General features: G+C 45.9%; 1 protein-coding gene across 1 annotated transcript in view; it reads left to right on the plus strand.

Moving 5' to 3' along the window:
• The window catches only part of LOC147708722 (uncharacterized), a 215784-nt gene that overhangs the window by 171497 nt on the left and 16467 nt on the right, over positions 1-27820 (plus strand). Inside the window, exon 14 of the mRNA XM_086925768.1 lies at positions 5559-5630. Coding sequence (XP_086781894.1) covers positions 5559-5630 — 72 coding nt within the window. The remainder of the gene's footprint in view (positions 1-5558; positions 5631-27820) is intronic.

Raw genomic sequence — 27820 nt, forward strand, 5'->3', positions numbered from 1 at the left:
GTTAAACTCAATTCCCTAAAAACTTATCAGGCCCAGCTATTAATTGGAAGGGCGACCTAAACTATGACTAAAGACTAGATATGATCTTTAACAGCAATCAATAAGTAGCAACAGACAAGCAAATAGCTGAAGTACTTATCTGTAATGGAGCAACGAATAAAAGAGGATGATGACTCTGGACATACACATTGTTTGGACATTCTATTGCTTTATAATGTATTATTGTTCTTTAAAGAACTGAATGTTGGGGCAGCAATAAAAGGTTATTGCATAATGGTAGCCTCCGGTCTTGTAATGAAATCAGCCACCTTTTCATTGCCTTGTTTAACACATCAATAGCCACAGCCCCCTTCTCCAAAGACTGGAAACACGCAAAAGTCAACCCCCTACTAAAGAAACCATTAGCAGAGACCAATGAATTCCACAACTGACAACCGATCTCCCTGCTCCCAATCCCGGTCAAAGTATTAGAAAAAGTTGTCAACCAACAATTCTCCTCACATCTGGAACCGAACTTCCTACTGGATTGCTCTCAGTCTGGATTCCGCAGCAACCACAACACCAAGACAGCCCTCATGGTGGCTACCTACGACATCCAATCCCTACTCGACTGAGGAGAGACTGTGACTCTGATCCTCATAGACCTCTTAGAAGGCTACGATACGGCTCCCACCACACACTCATCACATGGCTGCCCAACAGGGGCATCCAAGGAGCTGCTCTCGGATGGATGGCCTCTCCTCACCAGAAGAATGCAAAATGTCATTTTACCCTTCACCTTTGAACCAAAGGAAATCATCTGTGGAGTGCCCTTAGGCTCCTCACTCATCCCCACCCTCTTTAACACTTATATGATACCTCTGTCCAGCATCATCAAAAGCCATGGACTGGCCTTATATCCTACGCCGATGTCACACAACTCATCCTCTCTCTCTATGAAGACACCACCAACACCAAGAACAACTTCCACAACTGCAGTACAGACGTTGCCAACTTTATGAAGGACAACTGCCTGAAGCTCAACACAGACAAGACAGGAGTACTGACCTTCAGAAACAAAATCTCCCCCTCAGATGCATCATGGTGGCCCTCTTCACTCAGACCCCCACTGACCACAATACGAACCAACTACAGACCATACAGAACACAGCAGCCAGACTCGCCCTAGAACTCCCTACACAAACCCACATCTCCCCCTACCTCAGGGAAATGAACTGGCTCCCTGTACATAAAAGATGCTAGGTATCAAGCTCCTGGCCGACGCATACAAGGCCCTACACAACTGCGGACCCACCTACTTGAACCATCGACTGTACTTAAATCGCCCACCATACATCTCCGCTCCACTTCCATCTCTAACTTTCACCCTGCATCTGACTTAGCAGATGCAGATGTCGTGCCTTCTCCTACCTAGCAACAAAGACATGGAAGGAGCTACCCCCTTACCTCCGGACTTCCCTACTTCTTCCAGAGTTCTGAAAGTCCTGAAAACCTGACTATTTGGCTAATCAACTGGACCCTGCCATCGCCTGTATACCCTCACGCATGACAAGAAGGTCTATACAAACCTACTGATTGATTGATGCTGAGAGGCCATATGGATTGAATGCCTGTTGTTCATGGCAACACATTTGAAGGGAATCTATGTCTAGCTAATTTGAGGAACATCGAAATAAAGATTTTTGTGTACCATGTCTGAATTTTCGTTGTTTTTATTTGTTAGTATAGTCAGTGAAAGAGCATTCTTAGAAATAAACAATACCAAAAATACATTTTCTGTGCGTGGTATTAAATTCTTAAGATTTTCATCTTCAGCTATTGTTCCAGTGGATGGACATTTTTTGATTAATATAATTATTAAAATGCTCTCTGGAATACTGACACTGGCTCAGCAAGTCCAAGGCAGTAGAATGATCACACTAAGTATTCTTATTTGCCTGTGTTCCAGGTTCAGTGAAGGTCTGGAAGCCAGCAGTTGCAATCGGCTTTTTGGCCTTCCTATAGGGGTGCTAATAGATGTATTCTCCACATGCTCAGTAGTAAAAGTTCCTAATTGCCTGTTCTTCTTGTCATATCCCCTCACATATATGGTAGCCAATTAATGGGTTATGCTCTCAGCACATGGTATTACCTAATGTTAACACACTTTTCAGTGGGCAGTTGTGGATAATACCTTACAATCAGCTCTAGATGAGAACTCTTAGGACACTCTTCATCATTAGTGAACACATGCATATGGGCAGTGAGATCAGAGTGCAATTACAAAAAAGAATAAGGATGCATGAGTGTAGTACAGATAAATAGCACAGACTGCATAGGCAGGCTGATGTTTAGGAAAACATCACTTGCATATGTAAAGATAATACTCACCTTTATCTGCAAAATTATATAACTTTCATTAATCTTATCAGTTTACGTTTGTTGTTTTGAATTAGTATATTTTACTAGGATCCATCTCTTTCCATTGGCTATGAACTTGTCCACTCCCTTACATCCTAACAAGGTGAACATGCATCCTTGCTGTTATTTCTCTTTAAACATATTTGCGTGTATTATTTGTCTGCCAGAAAAATACTTCATGCAGTCTATTTATACTCATGGAATGTCTATAGGCAAACTAGCCAAATACACTGCTCTGACACTGGAGATCTTTAAAACCTTTAAACCCTTAAGGGTGCCGTGGCTATAGATACTTACAGCTTAATAATATTGTCATCTCCTACTTCACATGATTTACTAGAAACTAGTTGCTTACAACAAACTCTGTGTGTTTGATGAGAGTCTTTCATTGTGGTCATGGAAGGGGAGTTTGATGTGGAAAGTGAAAATGGACCTTAAAGTATGTTTTGCCTAATACAATTTTTATCTTTACAGCAGCCACAGTGGTTCCCGGCAGACACAATAATTAGAGGGAGCCGAAGCCTCCTACCTTATTCTGGCGAAAGGGTAAGACGGGGCACCAAAGGCCACCATGTGTTTGGGCATTTCCTTCACCATGTGTTTGAGCATTTCCTGTGCCTCAGAACATTTAATCTTTTGGTTTCTATGAATGTGTAGTCGACAAAACCAGTCATTTCTTGCCACCTGTCTCTCTGTATAACTAACTACACAATCTGCTCTATCATACATTGTCTTATCTTACTGCCTACTGAAGTTTGTTAACTTCAAATGAATGCTGTTTCATCAAGGTTAATAAAGGCTTCTAATGGATTCTTTAAATAGATGACTATTTACAAAGTACATTTCTCAAGACAGCGTAGTTTATGCAATACTACCATATACTCATAGCCAAAATGTATAAGGAAGATTGTATGTGAATCACTGCTGTTTCTTTCGTTTTTGATTCCAACATTACCAGCGGAAATCGCCATTCACACTCTCGATATAGAAGACACCGCAATCTTCTAGATAAATTATAAATTCCAAGCAAACCTTTGAAACTGTTTATCTCATCACCACCAGAAAGCAAACTTTCTCTTAATGAAGTTGACCCAGACTGATGGCTTGTACAAACTTCAACTCAGCAAAAGTAAATAGGACTTTCCCTGGCTTTGTAAATGCATATTTAATGGCAGAACACATCTTAACCGCATCGCTGCGGCGGTTATTTTCGCGCTACGCGGCTTTTTTCTAAAAGCCGCGTTAGATGACGAGCTCAGCTCGTCATCCGCACACGCCCCCAGCATCGAAGGGGTTAATGTCATTCGCAAGTAGAAATATGGTGTCCTTTACATATATTTCACAAACAAGTCTAAGAGAATTATGATGCCTTTTATAATACAAGATTTGGAATACAACATTTTCAGAAATATCTGCAGTTAATTTAATGCCCTCTGCCAGAGCCACCAAACTCTTTCATCACTCTTACCAGGATCTACTGACTTCATTTTAATCTTTGTACTCCTTAATGATAAGACCAGGACATGGTATTGACAGACCAGAAATGTGTCACAGACTAGTTTGATAGGAAGGTCGAGAATCAAGATTGCATTGTTGAAGCTTAGCACCCAAAGCCGCCATAATACATGGAACCACTCTGCCAGAGTAACTTTAATGCATGATAAATATTCCTTGGTACATAAGAATCCTCCTCCAGCTCTGCTCACTTAGGCCCAGTCACTCAAGGAGCTTGTGGAATCCTGCAAGCGTCATAAGATGTTGCTGGACTACTAAGGTCTTAGAGGAATGCTAGAGACATCTTAGGGAAAACACACACATGCGCACACCATGCAATGTGTATCTAGTCTGTATTCTTTTGAAACGCTTAGATTATCATATTCAGAAGACTTTAGTGACTGTTGCAGCTTCACACATTCTGAATACACATTCAGGTGCAAGAAAACAGATGACATGAGATTCACTGAGCTTCGACTCATCACAACCTGCACAACTAAAAAGGTTTATGTGGACTTCATTATTTCCCTGGGGAGTTTTCCAAAGATGTATTTTGAACAGAGGGATACACAACCCACACGAAAAAGGGCCATACTGAGTGAATATTTGGCTAGCTGCTGTACCCGCATGTACCCAGGTATATAGAAATATATTTCAAAATATATCTATATATAAATGTATATATGTTATATACATTTATGTACGTGTCTGTGTGTGTATAACTTGATGATATACTCATAATACATATATATTCAAGCATGTTTTTGTTATAAAATGGTAAGACAATATTAATAATTTTACATCCTCAAATACAAAGTTGTAGGCAGAGCAGGAACGTGAGCCTCATTAGTGGAGACTGGGGTTGGCCTTAATCTTTGCTGAAATAATTTTTGGTTTCTTTACAGCTTCCTGTACGCCTTTCCAGACACCGCATGGGACAGAGGAGTTTTCCATTGATTTTGCGCATCCCACATCATATTGCTGGAGGAGTATGCGTAAGTTAAAAAAAGTATTTTTATGGAGGAATAGTAGCCAGGTATTTGGGTGTTTCACTTGCCCTCCATGCCTGTTCTCTAACATTGGATCCACAATAAATGTTATTTCCCACATCCTGCTCTCAATCTATAACTAACCTGACCAGCCTCTAAACAAAGCTGTTCCTAGCATTTCTCACCAACCAATAATACCTCTACAATTTGGACCATCTTCTTAGTATCTCCACTTGTTGTGCTGTCATTAAGCCCACTTCACTATTCCACTATGCTTCTTTTCTGGCAAATTCTTTCCCCTTTCCTCTTCTTTCCCCTTATGGCTGGATTAGACTTCACTCTTCTTTTAGCTTCCCCATTCGATTCTCTGGCACTTCCTCCCTCACCTACCAAACCTACAAATAAATTGTAAATAAGTTCAATAGGCATAGATCTTCATACACATTAGATATTTGTTGGCTCGCCAGTTTTAACCACAACCATATTTCTACATTTACATGCACTTGCTTGTCATACAATTTATGAGATTGCATCCAGTAGATAAAATCACCTTCTTAAACGTGGGCGCTGCTAAACAATTTGATGAGGGTTTTTCTTTATGGGCATGGTGTTGTGTAGATAATGGAAGTGGGCCTTGGAGAATGTTTTGCCTCATGCGATTTTTTACCACTTTAGCAGCCACGCTGGCCCACCACAGAGGCAATGATGAGGCAGAATAACAGCTTGATACTTTACTCTGGCGAAAGGGTAAGTAACAAAGGATTTCAAAGGCCACAATGTTTTTGTGTATTTTCTTTGTCCTAGTACATTTTATCTAGTTTGCTTCTAGCAATGGTGGATGGTCTAAAAAGCCAATCTCATCCCTTGCACTCGGCCCCCACCTAAAGCAAAACTGTACAACCTCTTCTTTACAGCATCCTAATCTTATTGGCCTCTGTGTTTTGAAGGTTTATCAATGGCAAATCAATGGCAAATAAATGCTGTTTTTGCAAGGATTAATACAGGTCACCAATCAATTCTTTACTTGAATGAATATTTACAATGCACAGTTTGCAAGGCAGTCTGTCTCTCATCCTTTCTTTCACTCCTCCAAACTATCCCACACTCCCTTCACATCCCTTTTCTGTACCTAGGCAGAGTAAACATATGTATGTAATCACAACGACTTTTCAAGGTAAGCTTGGAACTATTCTGCCATTGATACAGAGATTATATTTATTTTTACTTGCTAGATCTACACAACGTGAATATCCACATCACCATTTACAAGTGCCTAAGACATCTGACTGTTGTACTGTTCACAATCCAGTACACTCTTTTTCTTTTTTGTAAATAATGACAGCACTTTTGACATAACAGAGACACCATGTTTTCCAGTCCAATTGGGAGTGGCAATCCAATTTCAGGCACAAACTTATTTTTGATGTTTGCAGAGCACTTGCCCCCCCCCCCCCACCCTTCTTGGTATATGACGTCAAAGGAACCCCTCTATAACCTAGTGGGCCATATTGCCATATTCAATGTTACCTTTGATGTATTTTTTATTTTACATACTTACTTTGGGTTAATAAACTTGAAAATATTGATTTCAAACAGACAAATATTTATTGACAATAGTAAGTAAAATATTGGATTATCCTATTTAGTTGCCTCCAGTGAAAGAAAAAGTAGTGCTTGATTATGTTGAATATGGAATTTTAGAAAAAAACACTGGGGCATATTATCAAGGACGGCGTTAAAATTATCGCCGGTTTAGCTTGATATTATGGCCTGGAGAATTCCAATAGAAGCCCAGGTTCACACCAGAACATGGACTTCAATTGGAAATCTCAAGGGCATATTATCAAGCCCATTATCGTCGCTTTAGCGGCAGTTTTCTGCCACTAAACCAGCGATCATTTTTAACGTCCTCCTTGATAATGTGCCCCAGAGTCTGTTAATAAACACATTCTTCTTATACAAGTAAGGGATTGTCCAAGCTGTTCTCTCAAATGGTCAGCTAACAATGACATTTATTGGATTTAGAATATTTAAGTTTTTCAACTCGCCTCTTAACTTTTTTCCCTTTACAGAACTGTACACATTTTGGCATGGTGGAAAGTATCTTTTCCAATTTGTTGCAGGGTCCAAGGTCTTGGTGCAATCTGAGAAAGCCTTTTCAATGGAGCATTTGACTAAACCATAACTACATAATGGTGATTGCTATTCATGCTCACTTATCTTGGGACACATTTTTCAAACAACTTTTTTTCCAGTAACCTTGCAGTACTTTCTACCTGAAACATAATATTTGGCTTGATTGATCAACAACATAATTATTTTCATATCACCTGCAGCAGTGCCCCAAACGATAGACATTTGTGTTGGATTCAATAAGCTTCTAAGATTTCTGTTTTGCCTTGAACTTTATGTTGGCCGTTTTAAACGTTCCTGTCCCTACTGACACCACACATAAGTGGACAAATGGAATGCCTTGTTTGTCCTGGTAATATCCATACCCTCTGGAATACTCTGACCACATGGCAAATCCTGGAAACTCATAGTCCTACCTTTAACATCTACAGAATAGACATCTTAACAAACATAAGATAGAAATACTTAAGAACATACTAAAGAACATTTTTAACCAATCCCTCTCAGCCACATAGTGGTTTCATTTTCTATGGCAGACCCCTCAGACCATGGCACTTTTCAATATGTCAAGAATACCCAGCATTCTCTAAGGACTATCGTTAAACCAGAGATTTGCACCATCACAGATGCCCAAAACATGCCAGTGTTGATTGTCCCAGGGCTGTTATGTTACTAGGGGGTAGACCATTATTGGTGGGCAGTATTTTACCATGGGTGGCAATGTGAATTCTCTAATGGAAGTAATAGGTTTGCCGAGAATCATCAACACCAGTGCCTCAGACAGATTGATTCCCCCCATGCTATAAATGCCAGCTCTAGAAACACTTTTTTAACCATTTGCTGTTCAGGCAGCATGTTTCTTTCATCTACCAGTGTTAAAAAATGCAAATGTAAATAAGCTGGATTAATGAGCAAAAAATAAAAACTCACATTAATACAGAAGCATGCACACTCACACACAAGCACACATTAAAGTACAATGAAATACAGAAGGAAAACAAGTAGAAAACATGTAACTCCTGTTTTTTTAAAACTAAAATTCCTACTAATTCTCCAGTTGTGGGCATCTTTCTCCAACAACATAGCATCGCCCTAGTGACATAGAAAGTACATTTGTCTTTTAAAGTTTCTTAAACTGTTAAGCACCGCATTTGAATTGCTCAAATCTACTCTGCAGAGGCTGACAAAAATTGATCCAATAAACTATAAAGAAATACGCAAAACCCTTCCCTCCAGCATTCCTTGCATCTCTCTGAATGATACGAGGCATGTATCAAAATACTTAAATCTACCTCAGTGGATTGGTTGATCTCATGGGTCAAAAGAAAGACTCGACCAGGAGTAATACCAGATCACTTTCTCCGTAGACGTATTGGTCTATTTGAACTGACTTTAATGGCTTCTCAATCTAATACATACTGAAAGCTCCATTAAATATTCTTAAGTATAACAGTAATTGTATGGGGGGTTCAGATACATGCCAGTGTGTAGGGGTGAGATGGAACCTCTGAATGCTGCAGAACTGCAGGAATGGCTGCAAAGTGATAACACTGTGCCCGCTGCATGTTTTGCCACTTGTAGCTTCAGTGAGAACTCCCTTGAAGGGAATTCTATTAAGTGCAAAGGTCAACATAGGTGTGCCATCTCTAGGTGGAATAGGATTCTCTTCTAATGTTAAGTTCTATTCAAAGCGAGTGAATCTTTAAAGATTGCTGATGCCAATGGTAAACGCTATTTCATCTGTTATTCCACACACTGTCTTAAAGACTACTTTAGTGATTATGTAGCCACTTCTTACTTGAGCTCAGTGATTTGGGAAGTGTGGTCTAGTGATAGGAGAGGGATCATTTGTGGGGAGCAGAGATGGCGGTTACTGAAGGTGGGCCTTGTACTGGGTTGTGCCTGGCTCTCTTTTTTTGTGTATTTAGGGCTATCAGTCTGGCCATTCCTAGACAGAATTACACAGGGGAACAGAACTGCGATGTTCAGTGTCACCCTGTACAATGCTGAGGGAGACTGGGTAAGTAAGAGGGGATGTCAGTGGGTGGGGGGATTATTGGATTATTTCTAAATGTGTGTATTTCCTTTAACCTCCATGGATGTATTTCTGTTACATTTTATTTGTGTGAGACACCTCCAAAGCCTCCAATTTAGATTATCCAATTCAGGATGCCGTGCCCCGCAATGGTGAAATATTTTTAAGCTAAACATTCACAAAGCAAACTGCTTCCACAACAATTTAGAGATACACAGAAATAATGAGATGCTTTGATGAGCGAAAAGTCCTGTAGCAGGATAGCCATTCACATCTTTGCTATGCATATGCAGAAGGGTGGCAATATGCTTGCTCTTCATAAATTAAAAAACAAGCATGAATTGACAATTTGAACTCAAAATAAATATATATAAGATTTTCTTGTGGAAAAACATATCCTCTAAGCCGGGCAAGGAGGCCTAGTATGGCCAGTCTGCAGAGCTTCTTTTTTGGGCAGCACATCTGTATTCTTTCTAATTACTGGTGATATTGCATCAGTTGTGAGTAAACAAACTCTGATTAACTATGAAATGCCACTGATTCATCATAAACAAAAGCAATATATTAAAAAAAATATCTAAATTACTTCAATATGATTAGATGTACATTTATTCAGATGATTTATCATAAATGACTGGCTATATGAGTAATTTCAACGTTCCTTGTTCCTCTACAAATACAATATGAGCCAATCATAATCTTCCAACACAAGGGGGGGCGTGGCTTGAGCGCCGATGGGGAGGGTGGTGTAAGCCGACAGCTCTGCACCTAAACCCCGATTTTATCCTGATAATTGCTCCTAGGAGCGGCTCACAGCAGACGAGCGCTCTTCGGAAGGCTGGGGGCACACCCCGGTATCGATGTTGCCACCAGAGAGGGTACCGTGGATCAGCGAGGGCAGTCTGAAGTGCTGGAGGAGAGACTGGCAGCCCGACAAGATAGCGAAAGTGATCGGGAGCCAGGACTGAGCCGCTGATAGGGGGCTAACTGGTGACGATTAGGTGCTTGGAGGCTACGACCGGACCGGCACTTTTGGTGGAGTGTGTCTACTAGTTTGCTCGCCCCGACTGGAGCGATGCTGGGGGCGAGCGGGAGACATCGGCCGGACCCGATAGCAGGACGCCTGCTTGGAGGTCTAAGATGACGCCAGCTAGGTGAACAAAAGGAACTGCATAGCCTCATAGTGCCGGGGTAGGCGAATCAGGACCGAGCTGTGGCATGAACGGACAACGGGGTGCAGCACCGGCGTGGCGCTCCGGCAGTGGCCCCTGGGCAAATAACTTGACCTGAACCCCAGCCCCGGAGGGCTCTGCGGCTGGCGGCGGCGGGGTGCGACTCCTGCAGTGCAAATGCGGTGGCTGTGCTGCTGAGAGGGCTGAATCACTGCCCGGGGGCCGATAGAAACCACGTCATCGCCCTGGGCTTCCTGCAGCGACCCAAAGTTGAGGGGAAGCGCTGCGAAGCGTGATGATACCAACGAACGGCAATATCATATGAGGCTCCTGTGACCCCGGTGGGCGAGCCGGTGGGGCCCTGAATATGGGGTACTACCAGGCCTATCCCCTGAACGGGCTGCTGAGGTACGAGGGGCACCGTGGTGTGACGGCCGCAAAAGTGACTGTGGAGGGGCTGCCGGCCATCTGATGCCCGCCGCGCTCGTGCAGGCAGCGCTTTGAGACCTCTGCGGTTGCGCGACTGGTGGCGAACAGCGTGGTGGAGAGTCGCACGGTTGAGTAAACGCTGGGAGACGGACAATTTGCGTGGTGGAGTTGTCCTGGGACTGCCTCTGAACGCTAAAGAACGTGGGGCTCGCTAGGAAGTAGCAGGGGTCGCACAAATTGAGGGCTGCTGGTGGAATCTGTCTTGTGCTCCTTGTGACTTCGCTGGGCCCGTTTGCGCTATAGAGCGCTGCTGATTATGAACCTCAATTGTGGGATGTAGCAACGGAAGTTGAGGGAGGCCACTGGTGGCTGGAGTGGGCCCAGGGAGTCAGCTGGGACCTGGGCGACTTGCTGATAGGGTGCAGGTGGCCGAAGGGGACCTGGAGATTCCCTGCCCCTGGACCTGAACAGAGGCGAGACTCCTGAGGGCCTTGCGAGCTGAAAGGACACCCGAACTGATGTGGCGGATAATTGTTGGATGCGGGATTGTGAGCGCCAACGGAAGCTGGAGGTTGCTGAGGACTGTACAGACCCGGGCAGTCGCAGAGCGCCCCTGAGGGTGTGAAGGGCTCTTTCCTGTTGGGAGGATGGGTTCTGTGGTCCACAATGAAGCCGAAAGCTGGGGCCGGGGACTCTGGCGCAAAGGCTGATGCACAAAATGGCGGTGGAAGTGAGGACGGCTCCGGGTTGGAACGTAGCCTGAATGAACGGCTGGATAAAATTCTGGAGGCAATCACGGCGTCAAAGGAATCCTTACATAATGACATCTTGCAGGTCGCGACAGGGCTGGGACTACTGAAGGCCGACCACTCGAAGTTGGTAGACAGGGTGAAAGAGACGGAGTCGGTGATTCATGACCTGAAGCCCGCAGTGGTGATGGTGGAACGTAAGCTGGAGGATGCCCTGCAGCGCCTGATGACATTAGAAAGGAGGACCGAGGATGCGGAAAGTCGTAATCGACGGAACAATGTGAGAGTGGTCGGCTTGCCGGAGAAAGTGGAGGGGACGGACATGGTGGCATATCTGAAGGCATGGTTCCGAACGCAGGTTGCCCCAGAGGGCCTTTCCCCCTTTTTTACGATGGAACGGGCCCACAGGGTCCCGACCAGGCCGCCCTTACCGGGACGACCGCCTTGACCTGTGCTCGCTAGCATCCTCCACTTTAGGGATAGGGACTTGTTGATTCAGAACGCACGTTCGACGGGGCCCTGTAAGGTGGAAAATGGCACTGTTACGCTTTTCCTGGATTATACGCGGGACGTACAGCGTCATAGGGCCTCTTTCTTAGCCGTCAAGAAGGAACTGAGAGGAGAAGGGATTCAGTACTCGCTGTTGTTCCCAGTTAAACTGCGAGTCATCCTGGATGGGTCGACCCACTTCTTCCTGACACCTGACGACGCCTGGACGTGGCTGGACTCGTACAGGGTGGGCACTGATCGCAGGGGCAGAGGGGAACAAAATCACCCGAAACCACAGAGGGTACGCAAATCGCAACGTCTCCGAAAGGTAAACAGGACTCAGCAGGCCCTTCTGCAGGCGCGGCTGACGGCTGACAAACAGGGTGCGTTGGCAGCCACGGCAGCAATAACAGGGTCGCAGAATGAGGACTCGACCAAGGACTCCGACTCAGAAGAAGGCAAACGACGTTTCGGGTGCTGAGGTGTCGGATGTTGACAGTACCATGGGGCCGGAGGTGACACCGAGGTAAGCGGATGATCTGTAGGCGACCAATCCTACCATATGCCTATTGACTGCGTTCTGAGGGGTATGAGCCCCTGGTAATGTATCAGATTGCTATAGCTGTACATGCTGCTGTATGGGGTTGTAGGGCTGGAGGTTGGGGCAGGAGCTGCCGACCGTCGGGGTTGAGCCACATACCCACTGCCCTTAAGGCAACCTGTAGTAACTACTACAGGGTAATACGGGGTGTTTGTGGTGATTGTTTGGATGGGGTCTGATTCTTTGGGTCCTGTCCTGGGGGGCTGGGAAGAAAGGGAGTTATGGGTTGTTGAGTTTCTGGGGGTTGGCATTGGTGTGGGCGCTGCTATTGTGGTGAGGAGGGGGAGCAGAACTACAGTGATGGGGACGTTACGTGAGTTGAAATGCATCACTTGGAATGTGAGAGGCCTACATACTATGTCTAGGCGGCATAAAGTCCATGCTTATTTACTGCGGAGGGGGGTGCACATAGCTCTTTTGCAGGAAAGCCATCTTACCAGGGCAGAGAACCAGGCATTACAAAAGAGGTGGAGGGATCAGGTCTACAGCACAGCTTACTCTGCATTTGCAAGGGGGGTGCTTATATGGGTACGGGTGGGGGTCCCGTTCCAGGCCACCGGACCGATGCTGGATAAGGAGGGACGCTACGTAGCTGTAGAGGGCAAGTTATACGGGAGAGATGTTGTTTTGTGCAGTGTATATGCCCCAAATACTGAGCAGGTTCGCTTCCTGGCTACACTGTCTGGGAAGCTGGCGCCCCTACTGGCCGGGCCGGCCATTGTGGGAGGGGATTTTAATGCTATCTCGGATGTGGACATGGATACGTCGCACCCTCCACTGCGACTGCTCTGGCTAGGAAATTGGCTAAAGCTAGATCAGATTGGCAGGACCATTGGGAATTTATTGATGTGTGGCGAGCTCAGCACCCTCATGATAGGGACTACTCGTTTTTCTTGTCTGTCCATGACCTACATGTACCGTTAGACGCTATACTGTGTTCCCCCCTGTTGGCTTCTATGGCAACACGCACCGAATACCTGGCTCGAACTATCTCAGACCACAACCCGCCGCTCTTGTTGTCAATGGACTGGCAGAGGGCGAGAACGGCGATCCGGACCTGGCGCCTTCGCCCTGAGACTCTGGAAGACCAGGTGTTTCGGGCGGAGGTGGGTGAGGGTGTTGGCAACTACTATCGGGAGAATTGGGGCACGGCAAGCTCGAGAGCAGTAGAATGGGACGCCTTTAAGGTGGTTATCAGGGGGATATGCATCAGTAAGTATTCGGGAGCCAGGAAGTCGGTAGGGGATGACGTGGCAAGGGCGGAGGAGGCCTTGAGAGACCTAGAGCGGAGTAGGCCTGAGTTGCCATCCCTACATGTGCAACTGATGGAGGCCAAGGAGAAAGTGGCTGCTGCAACAGAGCGGCTGAGATGTTTTGATCAGAAAAAGTACCAGGCGAGAGTGCACGCGGAGGGGGATAAAGTTGGCACACTGTTGGCTAGACTGGCGGACCCGGTGCAGCGAAGTGGGCCAGTTATGCAGATAGTGGTGGATGATGGTGCCCTGACCCATTCACAGGAGATGGTTCTATCCCGCTTTGCTACTTATTATGCAGCGCTGTACAGCAGTAGGAGGGGGGACGCAGTTAAGGATATAGAGGAGTATCTGGCGGAACTGCACCTGCCGCGCTTGGAGGAAGCAGATGCTGATGGACTAGGTCGGGGCATCACACTATCTGAAATACGGGTGGCAATTAAACATATGGCCCGGAATAAAACACGGGCCGGATGGGCTGCCCATAGAATTCTATGCTCATTACATTGATGTTCTGGCCCCCGCCTTGCTGGAGGTTTATCAGGAGGCGATGACAGTTGGTCACCTGCCGGGCTTGATGCGCGAGGCCCTGATAGTCCCACTTCTGAAGCCTGGACGACCGGAGTCGGATGAGGCTTCATACCGGCCCTTATCCATGCTATCGGTGGATTACAAAATCCTGAGCCGTATCCTGGCGTCCCGGTTATTACCACACATGACGTCGCTGGTCAACGAAGACCAGGCGGGCCTTATCCCTACGAGGTGCACGGCGTCTAATATTCGTCGACTTCTTAGGGTCATGGAGGATAATCAAACCGATGAGAGTTTGGCGGCGGTGCTCTCGGTGGATATAGAGAAAGCGTTTGACAGCCTGGAATGGGCTTTCCTTAGTAAAGTCTTGGATAGATTTGGACTGGGTGTGAGGGATTTGTGAGGTGGACAAAGGTGCTATGCGCCTCGGCCACGGCTAGGGTAAGACTGGGCGAGGTAATATCGGGCCAATACTCGATTCAAAGGGGCACCAGACAGGGATGCTCATTGTCACCCCTGTTGTTTGCATTGGCGATCGAACCCTTGGCGGCAAAGGCGAGGCTGGGACAACTTTTTGGCGGACTACTGCATCGGGGCGACCCGCACTACATCTCCTTATATGCTGATGATCTGCTCCTGTTTCTCCGGGAGGCCGAGGGGGACTTAGGCGGGGCGACCTCTATGCTGTCCAGATTTGGGAGGGTCTCAGGTCTTCAGGTGAACTGGTCCAAGACATGCCTCTTTCCGGTGCGGCGGAATCTCTCGCCCCCCGCTGAGCTGGGCACCGTTAAATGGGAACCGGCATGCATCACTTATTTGGGGGTCCGGATTTACCATGTAGACCAGGACCTCCTGGAGGGCAATGTGGGCCGAGCTATTAGAGCTCTGAAGAAGTGTATGGAGTTCTGGGCGACGCTTCCTCTGTCGGTCATGGGGAGAATTGCACTGCTTAAAATGGTGGCGCTCCCCAGACTCCTGTACTATTTTCGCACACTGCCAATATGGATACCAACAAGAATCTTCAGGGAACTGAAGTCGTTGATGGGGGGTTTCATCTGGGGCAGCGGTAGGCGGCGCATAACCCTGGCAACACTGATGAGGCCCAGATCGGACGGAGGACTGGCGGTGCCGGACTTTGAACGCTATTATTTGGCGGCCCAACTGCAGGTATTAACGCAGAATGTAGCGAAGGAATATCGGGGTTTGGAGAATAGTTGGGGAAAGGGAATCCCTCGTCATGTGCAGGCCTACATAGTTTTGCAACAAAAGCTGGACCTGAGGGACTTGACAGGGGAAGAACGGACCCTCAGACTTTGCTGGAATAGAATGCAAAAACTAGCAGGGAATCCCCACCCGTACGCACCGGAGATACCGTTGGGCATGCTGACAGCATTTCCACATGGGCGGGACTGGACCCCGTTGGCGGACTGGGAGCGGATGGGGGTTCAGGTGGTGGGAGACCTGTATGTGAACCAGTAGTTGGTGCCTTTCTCTGTGCTGCAGGATGCGTTTGGGCTGCCGGATGGGGACTTTTTGCTGCATGCTGCGGTCATGACTGCCGTACAAAAGCACTGGAAAACCAGGAAAATGGAACCGGTGGAAAACCTTGCTTGCCAATATGTAGTGATGGCGGCGGGGATGGTTAAGGCAGTGACCTGCATCCCATCCCGGCTGATCCGCAAGGGCATGCGTCCTCTGGTTGCCCTTAAAACGAAATGGGAGGAAACTATAGGTCGGCAGATACCAGATACCGCTTGGGCCCAAATCCTTCAACGTGCATGGAAATGCATGAGAAACGCGCGTTTCCAGTTCATTCAGTACTGTGTGTTACATAGGGCCTATCTGACTCCGGGGAAGGTTGGGAGATACTTCCGGGTCCAGGATGCAGCGTGCCTGAGATGTTTGGAAGAAGATGCTGAGCTAGAGCACATGCTATGGCTTTGCCAATGGATGGGGGACTACTGGAAAGATGTGGGGGAGCTGCTGACCATGATTACAGATCGACAAATGGAGTATGACATGGCCACCTGCTTGCTGCACTGGCTCCCACATACGGCTAAGACCAAGGTAACCAGCAAATTTATCAACTTAGGGCTTTTGCTGGCGAAACGTGAAGTTACATGGCATTGGAAAGCGAAGGAGGGCCCGTCCTTTGAGAGATGGAGAAGGGAGTTCTGTAAGTGGGCCAGCTGCGAGAGTGTGGTGCGGCTCCAACAGGCCACCCGCTCGAGTAACAAGAAAGCTCTGGAAGTAGCTCGGTCTTGGGAGGCATTGGTCCAATCCTTGAGGAACAGCCAGTTGACAGAAGAGGAGGAGTAGGCTCCGCGTCCACGTGATGGCTACAAATATAGCGTAGTTTTGCTGACCTAGCGATCACTCAGTTGAGGTACACCAAGCCAAGCAGTAAGCGCCCACACCACCACACATGTCCGGGGGGTGGGCACCGGGGGGAGGAGGGAGCTGGAGAGTGTGACGGAGAACTATTGTTAATGCTGGCTCCAGGGTTAGTTATAGTTTGTTTAATGGGATTTTGGAGGGAGAAAAGAAAAGCGGATGCAGGACTCCTTTTGTTGGCCAGACAAGGATTTATTATTGTGAAACATGCGCGCGTGTTTAGACTTTGGAAATTGCCGCCCGACCCTCGGGATGTGGGCTAAATGGCTGTGTAATTCGACTAGCACTGTTTCACAGATGTCTAACGCTGATTACAAAGTTGTTAACTGGCTTAAACGTGTAACAAATATATCTGCAATAAAAATATATTTTCAAAAAAAAATAATCTTCAAACACAAGCGCCATAAATGTCCATTTTAGCATTTCATTTAAATAAGTCAGGATGTGTTTTTACAGAATTTCAAAATGGATTACTATGCTATTTTCATTCCTCAACCACTGGATACTGGCATTTTTCCAACTAAATAGATGAGAAATTCATTATCTTCCTTCTATAACAAATTATGGCAACACTAATAGTTAACTGGGTGTCACTAACTTTGAAGTTTCTAACACTGACGATCAAAATATTGGCATCAAATGGTGTACACTAAGGAGTACATTTAGGAATGACAGCAAAGCTCACCAACGTATATCTTCAATTCCTATGATGGACATGCTTACATTTGTTTACGTCCCAATTTGTCAGGATGGACGAAAGAGAGAAGAGAAAAAGAATTGTGATCTGATATAACCCTAGGGTACAAGGAGATACCAAGGGGCTTATTAAGAGTCTGGCAGTTCACAGACCGCCAGACTCGCCGGGATGCGGCGGTCTTCCGACCACCTTATTACAATTAGGGTGGGCAGACTGCCAATGCCCCTGTTCCCTGGCAGTGTTGTGGTGGTCTTGAGGCTGCAATATGCTTGGAGGAACCGCTGCGATCCCACCAAACATATTACAAGTTTCCTCTCTGCCACATTTTTCATGGTGGTTCCTCCTCCATGAAAACTGTGGTGGAGAGAAAACAAAGGGGGCCCGATAAGGCCCCCTTGTGTCTCAGGGCCATGGGGTGCATGCAGGGGGGCACTATATGTGCCCCCCTGTGTGCATGCACCCCAGTTCCTGCACAGCATGGTCATTACATACCATACCGTGCAGGAACTGTTTTTGGCGTTCCCATTGTGGTGCCCATTTTCTGAGTCACTGCCTTGAGAACATCGAATAATAGCCCGCCAAACACAAGAAATACTAGTTATCTGACAGGCGACCTGACCATGGGGTTCGCGCTGCGGCAGCAGGGCAGAACCAGCGACGCACTGCCAAACTCGTATCAGGCCCCAAGATGGGGCATAAGAGCTTTGTAGGAAGGAACATGTCTATCCGAGAAAAAGATTTACGAGAGGCGAAAAAATGTGTAAACCCATGTTTTGTCATCAGAGAATATCGTCAGACATCCACCAAATCATAAGATTCCATTACTTGCAACAAAGCTACCCTAGCCATTTCCTTTGAGCTATAGGAGGTTCTCGAAGAAGAGTTTAGCCCTCAACTACTAAAAGAGGATTCTATCGATGGGTTAAGGACGATGTTAAAGTCCCCGCAAATAATGAATGGTTCTGACCATTGATCTAGCTCAGAAATCAGACTATTAACGACCACAGGATCATCAGTGTTGGCCCCATAGAGCACACATGGTATAATGCTTAGTTGGCCCCTCTTGACTGTTGCTCTGAGCCAACATCTACCCACATCTGTACAGTGGTTGGTGAGTGTCTAGCTCTTATACCGAGCCAATAGGGTAATCCCTCTCTGAGAGAAGTGAAACAAGCTGAGGATAGGACTTGATATGAGAAATCATCCAGAAGAGAGGCCGATTTATTCAAGAACTGAGTTTCCTGTAGGCCAACTAAATGTAGATGAAGATAGTGTAGCACCTCTTTAATTAATTTTTGCTTGTAAGGTGCCTACATTCCATTGATATTCCACAAAAGACAATGAAGACCCTGGTCACTGGACCACACCCCTGGCTAAATCTTGACATTCTTGACCGAATAACCAGCACACAGTGGAAGAGAACAACAGCACAGAATCATTCTTGGTCCCAACTTTATCGTCCACAACCATAGGGCCTCAATTTATGTCCAGCAACCTGCCTAAACATGCTACAATACAAAATCATTATAGAGACAAAGTGACCCCAAACCCTGACCCCACCACCCGCCCCACCCCCAGCCTTCCCCCAACGTGTTCATTTCATGCAAGGCCCAGAAAAAGGGCCTACCACCTCCTGGCCAAAATAATATCACTAGCAAGGGCAGTAGACTTGAGTACATTAACTTCCTGCCCCCCCCCCCGTAGCACCCCAGACCAAGGATGATTTTGGGGAAAAGAGCTAAAGTGGCAGGGCAGACACCACGCGAGACACCCGCCCAAAATGACCCAAAATGTTTTCCCCCAGACCAATAATTAATAAGTGAAAAACCCTCATGAAACATTCATGAAATCAAAGCTAGGTGCCTGCTGGCCCTGCAGATCTAAAACTTCCATTCGCAAAGAGAAATAAAAAAAGAAAAGAGGTAAGGAGTACCCAAGAGACTGAGTAAACAACTCTGTAAAAACCTATAAGGAAAAAGAATCAAGAAGAAAAAGACAAAAAAAATCAGGCAGATCAAATAACCTCCTTATTACCCCCCCCCCGCCCCCACCAACTTGGTTAAGCGCTCCTCACTCTCAGGCTGTTCAAAACATTAATACATTTGTTCCTCGTATTGGATGCACAGGATTTCTGGCTCCTGTAATAAAACCAAAGCTCCAAGCTTTTGAAGTGACAGGACTACATTCTCATGAGAGAAATCTGATTGAACAAAAAAGTCCAGGCAGCCGCTTTCACTGGTGATCCTGGACTAGCAGCCCTGTTTATCTCCCAACGGAGGAGGAAGTAACCCACATATATCGGGTTTGCCCATGAATAACGAGGATGTTAGCCCTCACGGGAGACCGAAATGGATAGCAATGGGTTCTCTGAATTATGCTGTCCATGTCCCAGCCCTGCAGTGTAGTAAAGGCTTAACTAAACAACCAAACTATATAGCATCTAGGATTGTTCCTCCGACCCCTCTGGGATCCCCAATACCCTGAGGTTATTCCGGCGAGACCTATTCTCCAAATCTTTGACTCTTGATGAGAGCATGGTCATCTGAACTTCCTGTCATGAGATCTGGGTCATGACTGCTCCCACAGCAGTTTGAAGGCTTTCCTGAACCTTCTCGACTTGTACAAGTTGTGGGTTCAGGGTGTCCATATTTGTAGAGAGATTCCTTAAATCCTAGGGTTATATCAGATCACAATTCTTTATCGAAGAAATGGGCTGAGTGTTATCTTTCTGGGTCCCTGATAGCGCTAATGCATCTGCTATTGTTGGGATTAATAACTCTCAAGGGGTTATTGTGACCAATCCTGCCCTCATGCAAGAGGAGTTCCACAGCTTTTATCAGAAGTTTTATGACAAAGAACTGGTCCCTTCCACTGACCAGATCTATCAGTTTCTTCGGGTCCACCATCATTGGAAACTGTCTACTACACAATAGCATAAGATAGAAGGTCAAAAATTACCATCCGAAGTGTAAGACGCTGTTGGCTAGCTGGCACGAGGCAAGGCCTGTGGCACCGATCAACTTCCATTGGAATTCTATGTTAGTTTGTCACATCTTGTAGTGCCGGTTCTCCATGATCTATTCAACTCTTTTGAATTACTTGGGGAGGTTCCTGTGTCATGGACTGAGACCAACATGGTTTTGTTCCAGGGCGGGATAACACCGCTCATGTCAATGTTGTTATCACTGCTCTTGAGGCAGGCTGTGCTCAGGGATATCCGGTCGGAGCAATAATGTTAGACGCTGAAAAGGCCTTCGACTGGAGCTCAAGGCCTTTTCTTAGGGCATAATGGCTGTGCAAGAGTTTGGGCCGTGTTTTATTGCTTTGAATCAAAAGCTTTACCAGAATCTTAAGGCATGGGTTTTATGTTCAGGGTCTTCTACCGACCTAATTTAGATAAATCGTGGGAATCCGTAAAGGGATGTCCACTTTCACCTTGCTCTTTGCCCACTAAATTGAACCTTAAATTCAAGCCCTCAAGACCTTGAGCAATATTGCTTTGCTGAGGATCCATCAACTTGAGCTCAAAGTGCTTGTGTATACAGACGACATTACCATCATGACCTCTGCCACAGAGGATTCTCTGGCAGCTATTGAAAAATTGGCTAATGAGTGTGGGGCATTCTCTGGGTACAAACTAAACCTTGATAAGACTCTAGTCCTCACCAGCATAGTCCTTTCTTGGGATGATAGGCGATGAGTCAAATGGGCACCTACCTGGGGATCGAAGTCTCTGTAAAAATGGAGGATGTAAGGGAATCTAATGATGGCGTACTATACAGTAGAACGCAGGCGATAGTGATTAAGTGGCATTATTTTCACATTGGTCTAATCGTTCCATGCAACTTAATCAAGATGATTATTCTCCCTTTCTACCTATACCTCTTGCGGGCATACCTTTGCATTTAGCTAAAGACTTTTTTCCACAGACTGAGGCTATGTGGAAAAAAATCATCTGGGGATATAAAAAGCCTAAGGTTAACATACATATGTTACAATTAACCGTGGGCGGAGAACTCTGCTCCGCCCGCAGAGTGTGCAGAAATTTGCCTACTCCACGTTCCGCGGAGAACGCGAAGTAGGGAAATCTCCACCCACTCTGCGGCGGAGCAGAGATGGCCAGCCCCAGCCACACACCGCCCTATTAACAATTGGTAAAAATGTTTTAAAAAAGAGTTAAAAGTAAATAAAAACTGCTACCTCAGCTGCTGCGTCTCCAGGCTGCCCTCTTCCTCTTCATCACGTTCTTGGTGAAAACTGCACATGCCCAGGCAGCCGCGGATGCGCTGTTTTTACCAAGAACGTGATGAAGAGGAAGAGGGCAGTCCGGGGATGGCGCAGCTAAGGTAAGGCGTTTTTATTTACTTATAACTCTTTAAAAAAAAGTTTTTACCAATTGTTAATAGGGCAGGTGGGAGGCGGGTGGCGTAGCGGAGCTACGCAGACTTTCATGAAGCTTGTTCTCAACTCCGTGGCGCTCAGCATAGCCACACTCCGCCCACTACATCCAGGGTTAGTTACAGTGACCATGACTGGAGAACGTAATTTAATTACTAGATTTACGTATCTACTTTCTAGCAACATTTATGTCCCGACTAGTAAAAGTATTGGGATGCAAACCATGTGGGGCTAGGTGTTTTGTTTCCGGAATTCCTCTGTTGGGGAGCCGAGATCAGCCCACACTTTGGCATTATCGATACTGTCTATTTCGAGAATACTCATTTTAAGGCTCTGGGGGATCTTTGACTCTCTTTTGGCCTATCCAAAAACAGAGATATCGGGGATTACATTATTCAATGGATATTCTTATATAGGTCATAATCTCCGACATCACGGCTACCACAGATTTCTTCCATCACTGCCTGCAAAGCAGATTCGGTGCTATGGCGAGATCTGAAACCGTTTTGCGAGGAATATAAGATTTCAGTTCGCTCTATAAACTCTGTAAGCATAGTATTTACATGAGATTCTACCGCCGTTGCCAGGAATGGCAGCTGGGATATAGGACTTGTAATTACCCAGCTCAGATGGATCTAGTGACCGTTTCTTCAGGAGAGGTTTAACTTTAGTGCACTTTGACGCAGATGGTGTGGACGCTGTGGTTAAAGATAGATTAACCAAATCCCTACTCACTGGTGTGATGAGGGTATGAAACTGACGAAAGTGAATGGGTTTCAAAGGGTCGGTAGAGGAGCCTGATTTAATATTCAGACAGAGGAACTCAAATTCAGTGAGAGACAGCAGGGGAAAAGACGAAAGTGCTCTGACCACAGTGGATCCAATATCCCCATGCCTTTCCTTAAGGTCAGTGATGCCAGTGACCGGTGGGAAACTCTAATATATCTTTTTCACCTAATTCAAAAAGTAACTGGCCAGGTCGTCACACTGGTGATTTCAGATGACAGGTGAGTCAACCTTCAACCCAGAACTCTTCATAAGCTTGAGCAGGGTGAAGATTGTTTTAGAGGGGTTATTGCTTGCCGATTTGTTACCAGCCATAAACTCTGCTCTGGCTCTCCGGGCCAGTTTATGATAGAGCTTCATAGATGCTCGGTTTTATTTTTTGCTTCAACATCATAACCGTGCCTCCTGGTGCACTCAAGTTGTTTGCAGTGTTTTTTAGCTTTAATCAGTGATTCATTAAACCAGGGATTAGACTGACCTCTTTTTTTAACACTCAGTTTGGCAGGGATACAACTGTCCAAAACTTGAGTCAGCCAATCCCGAAAAAGCCTATTTGCATCATCAATATCAGGTGGAAGCTGAGGCTTCTGGCTTAACAGTAAATCAAGAAATGATTTATGTCTAACTTGTGCCAAGGATGTTTTAAAACTGGTAAGGAGCAGTTCAATGTAGGCTTTCCTTGCCACTGCAGGGAAAAAGTTATGAGAAAATGATCTGTCCAGACCACAGGGATTAGCGACATAACCTTTAAGGAACTTAAGTTCTAAAATATAGGGTCCAACAGGTGGCCTTTTACATGTGTGCTATTAGAGACACATTGAGCCAATTGACAGGCCTCTAAATCTGCCAGGAAACTGTCGATCTCCAATTTGCCATTGTTTTCAAGATGTAAATTGAGGTCATCTAAAATAGTAAAATTCGCCGATTTTCTGGCGAAGAAGATACATTTATTCAGTAGTTCTTCCCTAAACACTTTAAATGGCCCTGGACGTTGATAAATAAGAAGACCAGTAACAGTGAGATTGTGGTTTAATGTTATTTTGAAAAGGGCGCTTTTGCAGTCAGGGATGTCCTCCTTTATAAAATTGCAGTGATAAGACTCCTTGTGAATTACTGCAATGCCACCCCCCATTACCTGATCTGTTAACTTGGTTCATGATAACGCCTTGAGGGAGAGCCAACCAAGATTAAGAATAATACATCTAGAGACTCCTCTATTAGTAAGGCGAAGACCTCAGCATGGTGCTTAGTCAGCGATCGGCAATTAAGGCTTATAAACTTAAACTCAACTAAATACGGAGGGAGTGAGCCTAACTTATCTATTTGGAGTTGAAAGAGGCATTGCTTGCACATAAAGGAACCAGCTGGGGAAATCCAGGCAGGAGTAGAGCATTTAGTGTCGAAAGACAAAAGCACAGCGTGTGAATATTTGTGTGGGGCAACTGTAGATTGAGCAGAGTGTCTGGCATCTGGCGGCTGTGTGGACGGGCGCAGACGGGCTTGCCTTCCCCCTGCGTGTGTCCGCTGCGCATTCGTCTTACCACGTACGTATGTAGTGTCAGGGGTTGAAAACGAGTCCGCTGACCTACACTAACCCCAAGATAATGGTGGTCCTGCTCCAAACAAACACAGAGAGTACCGCGGACTTCCCTCCCCTCCCAAAGCCCCCCCCCAAGGAACAGCCTCTAATACAACATGAGCAGGTTGAAATACGAGTAGATTGCAAAAGAGCAAAGACGCTGTGTTCCGCTCCCAGCTCAAGCCTCAGGAGTCTATGGTATCAGTGTGGGTTTAATGGGCTGAGAAGTTTGATACTAAACTTCTCAGTCTTCATTAAAGCCATCATGGAGCTGTGGAGTCCGGGTTGCCAAACTCCTAGCCCATGGTCTAAAATGGCTTCACTGCACTTACAAACACCTTAAATGGCACAGGTACTGTAGGGGCAGAGGGCTCATGCAACTGTGCCCTCACTTGTGGTATAGTGCACCCTGCCTAAGGGCTGTAATGCCTACTAGAGGCAGTGTTTTGGTGGGTCTGGCACACATCGATTTGTGTCATGTCGACCTGTAGTTTTAGGCTCTCCCCCTGGCACACAGACTGCAGTGGCAGTGTGTATGGATCAGGGGAGGAGTTCCTGAGGGTGGCAAAATATATTATTAAGCCCTGTGAGACTATCTCAGGTTCCAAGGCCCTTGGAGCCCCTGGCACCTTTTACTTGGGACTTAGATGTAGGCCAGCGGAGTGCCAATGTGGGATCAAGGGTCCAGTTTTGGAGAAAGAACATAGGCACTGGGTACCTGACTAGTAGGTACCCAGGGCACACTTAGTCAAGAAGCATCAAACATCAGGCAAAAAGTGGGGGGCAACCATGCAAAAAGGGACACTTTCCTACACCTATCATACAGGAGTGGGAGGAAGGCATGAATTAGTGTATGGGAGCAGAAAAACTGGTGTACCAGGCAAGAGGGTGCCGATGCAAATTCGTGAAGATCAGTGATCCCTGGAGAAAAGTGAGGAAAAGTGGGAGATTCTTAGCTGACGGAGGGTGGAACGGGCTTGATCCACAAGTTGAACTGGTGGGTTTTCATGTTGATGCGAACAATGAAAGGAAAAAGACTGCGTTGGCATTATGTTCCGGCCCAGGCCTCAGGAAGACCTATGTAATAATTGATGCATGTTCCGCTCAAAGTCCTTGACAGTTGGGCGATATGTTACCTTGTTTGTTTGCCTCTGTGAAAATTGAATGAAGAGATATAAAAAAAAGAATAGTAAGTTCACAGTATATGGTCTATAGTGGTATCCTGCACTCGATGTTGCAGATTGATATTTTGTCGCTTAACAATGTGATATAGATCACATCAACAGGCAATCAATACCTAGTAGGATAAAGGTCACCTTTAGCTCAAACTTTGGAACTGTTTATCTTATTTGGCTCTGCAAACAAAAGACAGGCCAGCTCTGAATAAAGTATAGAGAAATGGGCAATAAGGCTGAACACTCCTTGAGAGGGAAAGTAAATATAGCATAATATAAACAATAACACACCTGGTTGCAACATGTGAAAGTGTTCATATGGTGGTCTGTGTGTACATTGTTGTGTAACTTACAGTGCCCTGATGCAGTAATGTGAAAACGGCATGCTGACTATATGCAGTTCCTCAAACCTCCAAACCCACCTTTCAAACACCATGCCTTCCTTCAGTATTTGAAGCGATTAAAAACAACAATGCTTAAAGAATACATGTAGAACTGCACTTCTATAATATTATCAGCCGTAGCAGCATTATATTTCATGCACCTTCTTTAACCTGGAAGCTGATATACCCTTTGGTAGCCTATGACCTGCCTTATGGCAATAGCAACCATTGCAGAGCATAATTCTGGATCTCGCTGGGAAGAAAAGGGAGTGGGGTAGATTGTGTCTGTACACAATGATGCAATGAGAACAAAGTGTGGCCACTTTGGTTTAAAGAAGCTAAGAAGAGACATGAAAGCACACTTTCTTTGACTGAGTACCATAAGATTCCATTGCAGGGGACACCGCTTATATAATGACTAAGGGCTGGCGGTTAACTCTGCTCCACCAAAGAAGTTTGCAGAGTTTTAGTAAGTCTGCACTTCCTTTGGCGTGCTACATTTTCCAAAACGCCGCAATCGCAGCGGAGCAGAGTTCACTGGTGCAGGGAGACTTACCTTACTCTCAAATCATTGCCCTGCTCCTACTGCTGTGCCTGGCTCCACTTCCGCTGCCCCGGTTGAATTACAGGAAGGACTGTAGTGCGCATGGCGTACTAAGTGAAGGCATGGCTGACCCTATCAAATCCTAGGATAGGGTCAGACATATCTTCACTCAGTACGCCATGCACATTGCAGTTCTTCCTGTAATTCAACCAGAGCAGCGGAAGCAGAGTGGATCCAGGCCCTGTAGCAGGAGCAGGACACTGATTTGGGAGGAAGGTAGGTCTCTACTCTTTTTCATCTTTTAGGCCTTACTACGTAGGAGGAAGGGCGGGGCGGGGGTTTAGCGGGAGGGATGCAGGGGGCCTGGGTGTTTAGCGGGAGGGAGAGCTGGGGGTTTAGAGGGAGTGGAGGGCCGGGGGGGCTTTAGCGGGAGGAGGGCGGTTGGCCCGGGCTTGAGCGGGGGTGCAGGGGGGCACTCTGCCAGGCCACAGAACTCAGCCAAATTTCACAGAATTTTCCAGCAACTCTGTGAAATTCCGTAGAGTACCACTACGCGAGCTCCGCCTACCCCTGATAATGACATAGAATCATTAACCATTATTATCATGGAGTGGATCTTACTCAGGGCCTCTGGAATGGGGTGTGAAGCTCGTGGTGGGAAACACTTGTTCACCTCTCACCTCTCTTATCTCATGCCCCAATTACCTACAGCAAGAACTAATGTGCTATAGATGTCTCACCTCTCAACGCCTCAAAGCATGGTTCTAAGTAGTTAGAAGGTAGACTAGTCTATCCTCCAAAGCCTACTCTCACTAGCCACTAGGATATCATTCCAGCCATATGCTGAACCTATTCCATCCACAAGAGTAAAAATAAAGCCTAGTGAGTTGTGCTTAATTTGCAAACGAATAAATACAGGGACCCAAAGTTTTTCTTTGAATCCCACCAACAGCGCTACCAATTGATTTGTAGTCTTGATTCGACTTTATGCCTTTTTCATCCACTGCCATCTATTCCCTGCCCTTTTATCTAAAGCTTGCTGGTTCTTTTTCATCCCTGATTTCTTAATTTATCAGTTGTTCACCGTTATGTTTCCTCCTTACTCCCCTTTTCTGTTTCTCTCTCTTATTCTGGGTCAGTTTGATGAGAATAAACAAGTGCCAGTCCCAAAATATGAGTGCCATTGGGCCCCACATGTAACTATCGGCTCAAATTAAGCACTGCCTGTGAGGGAGCAAAGTATGAGCTTTTGAGTGAATTGCAGTGGTATGCCTGATTCATCCATTGCTGCAGGTGCACTGAACTTACTATAGGTTTCACGAGCCCTGAATGAGGACCTCTAGAAACCAAGAATAGGCTTTGCCTATTAAATTTAGTCAGCAACTACCCAAGGGCCAGGTAGGAGGTTACCCAAGGTTCTATATCACAGCAAGAGGATTTCTAGCCCACTGCAGTGGACTGAAGACACCAACCACTAACTGTAACACTTCCCATATTTGTTACATTCATTTGCTCAATGGAGCTCAGTTAGCTTGCCCTGCTCCACCCACACTTCACTGGCTGCCAATACGTAAAAGAAAACAATTCAA

Source organism: Lissotriton vulgaris, chromosome 6 (assembly GCF_964263255.1).
Source record: "Lissotriton vulgaris chromosome 6, aLisVul1.2, whole genome shotgun sequence".
In the NCBI taxonomy this organism is placed as follows: Eukaryota; Metazoa; Chordata; class Amphibia; order Caudata; family Salamandridae; genus Lissotriton; species Lissotriton vulgaris.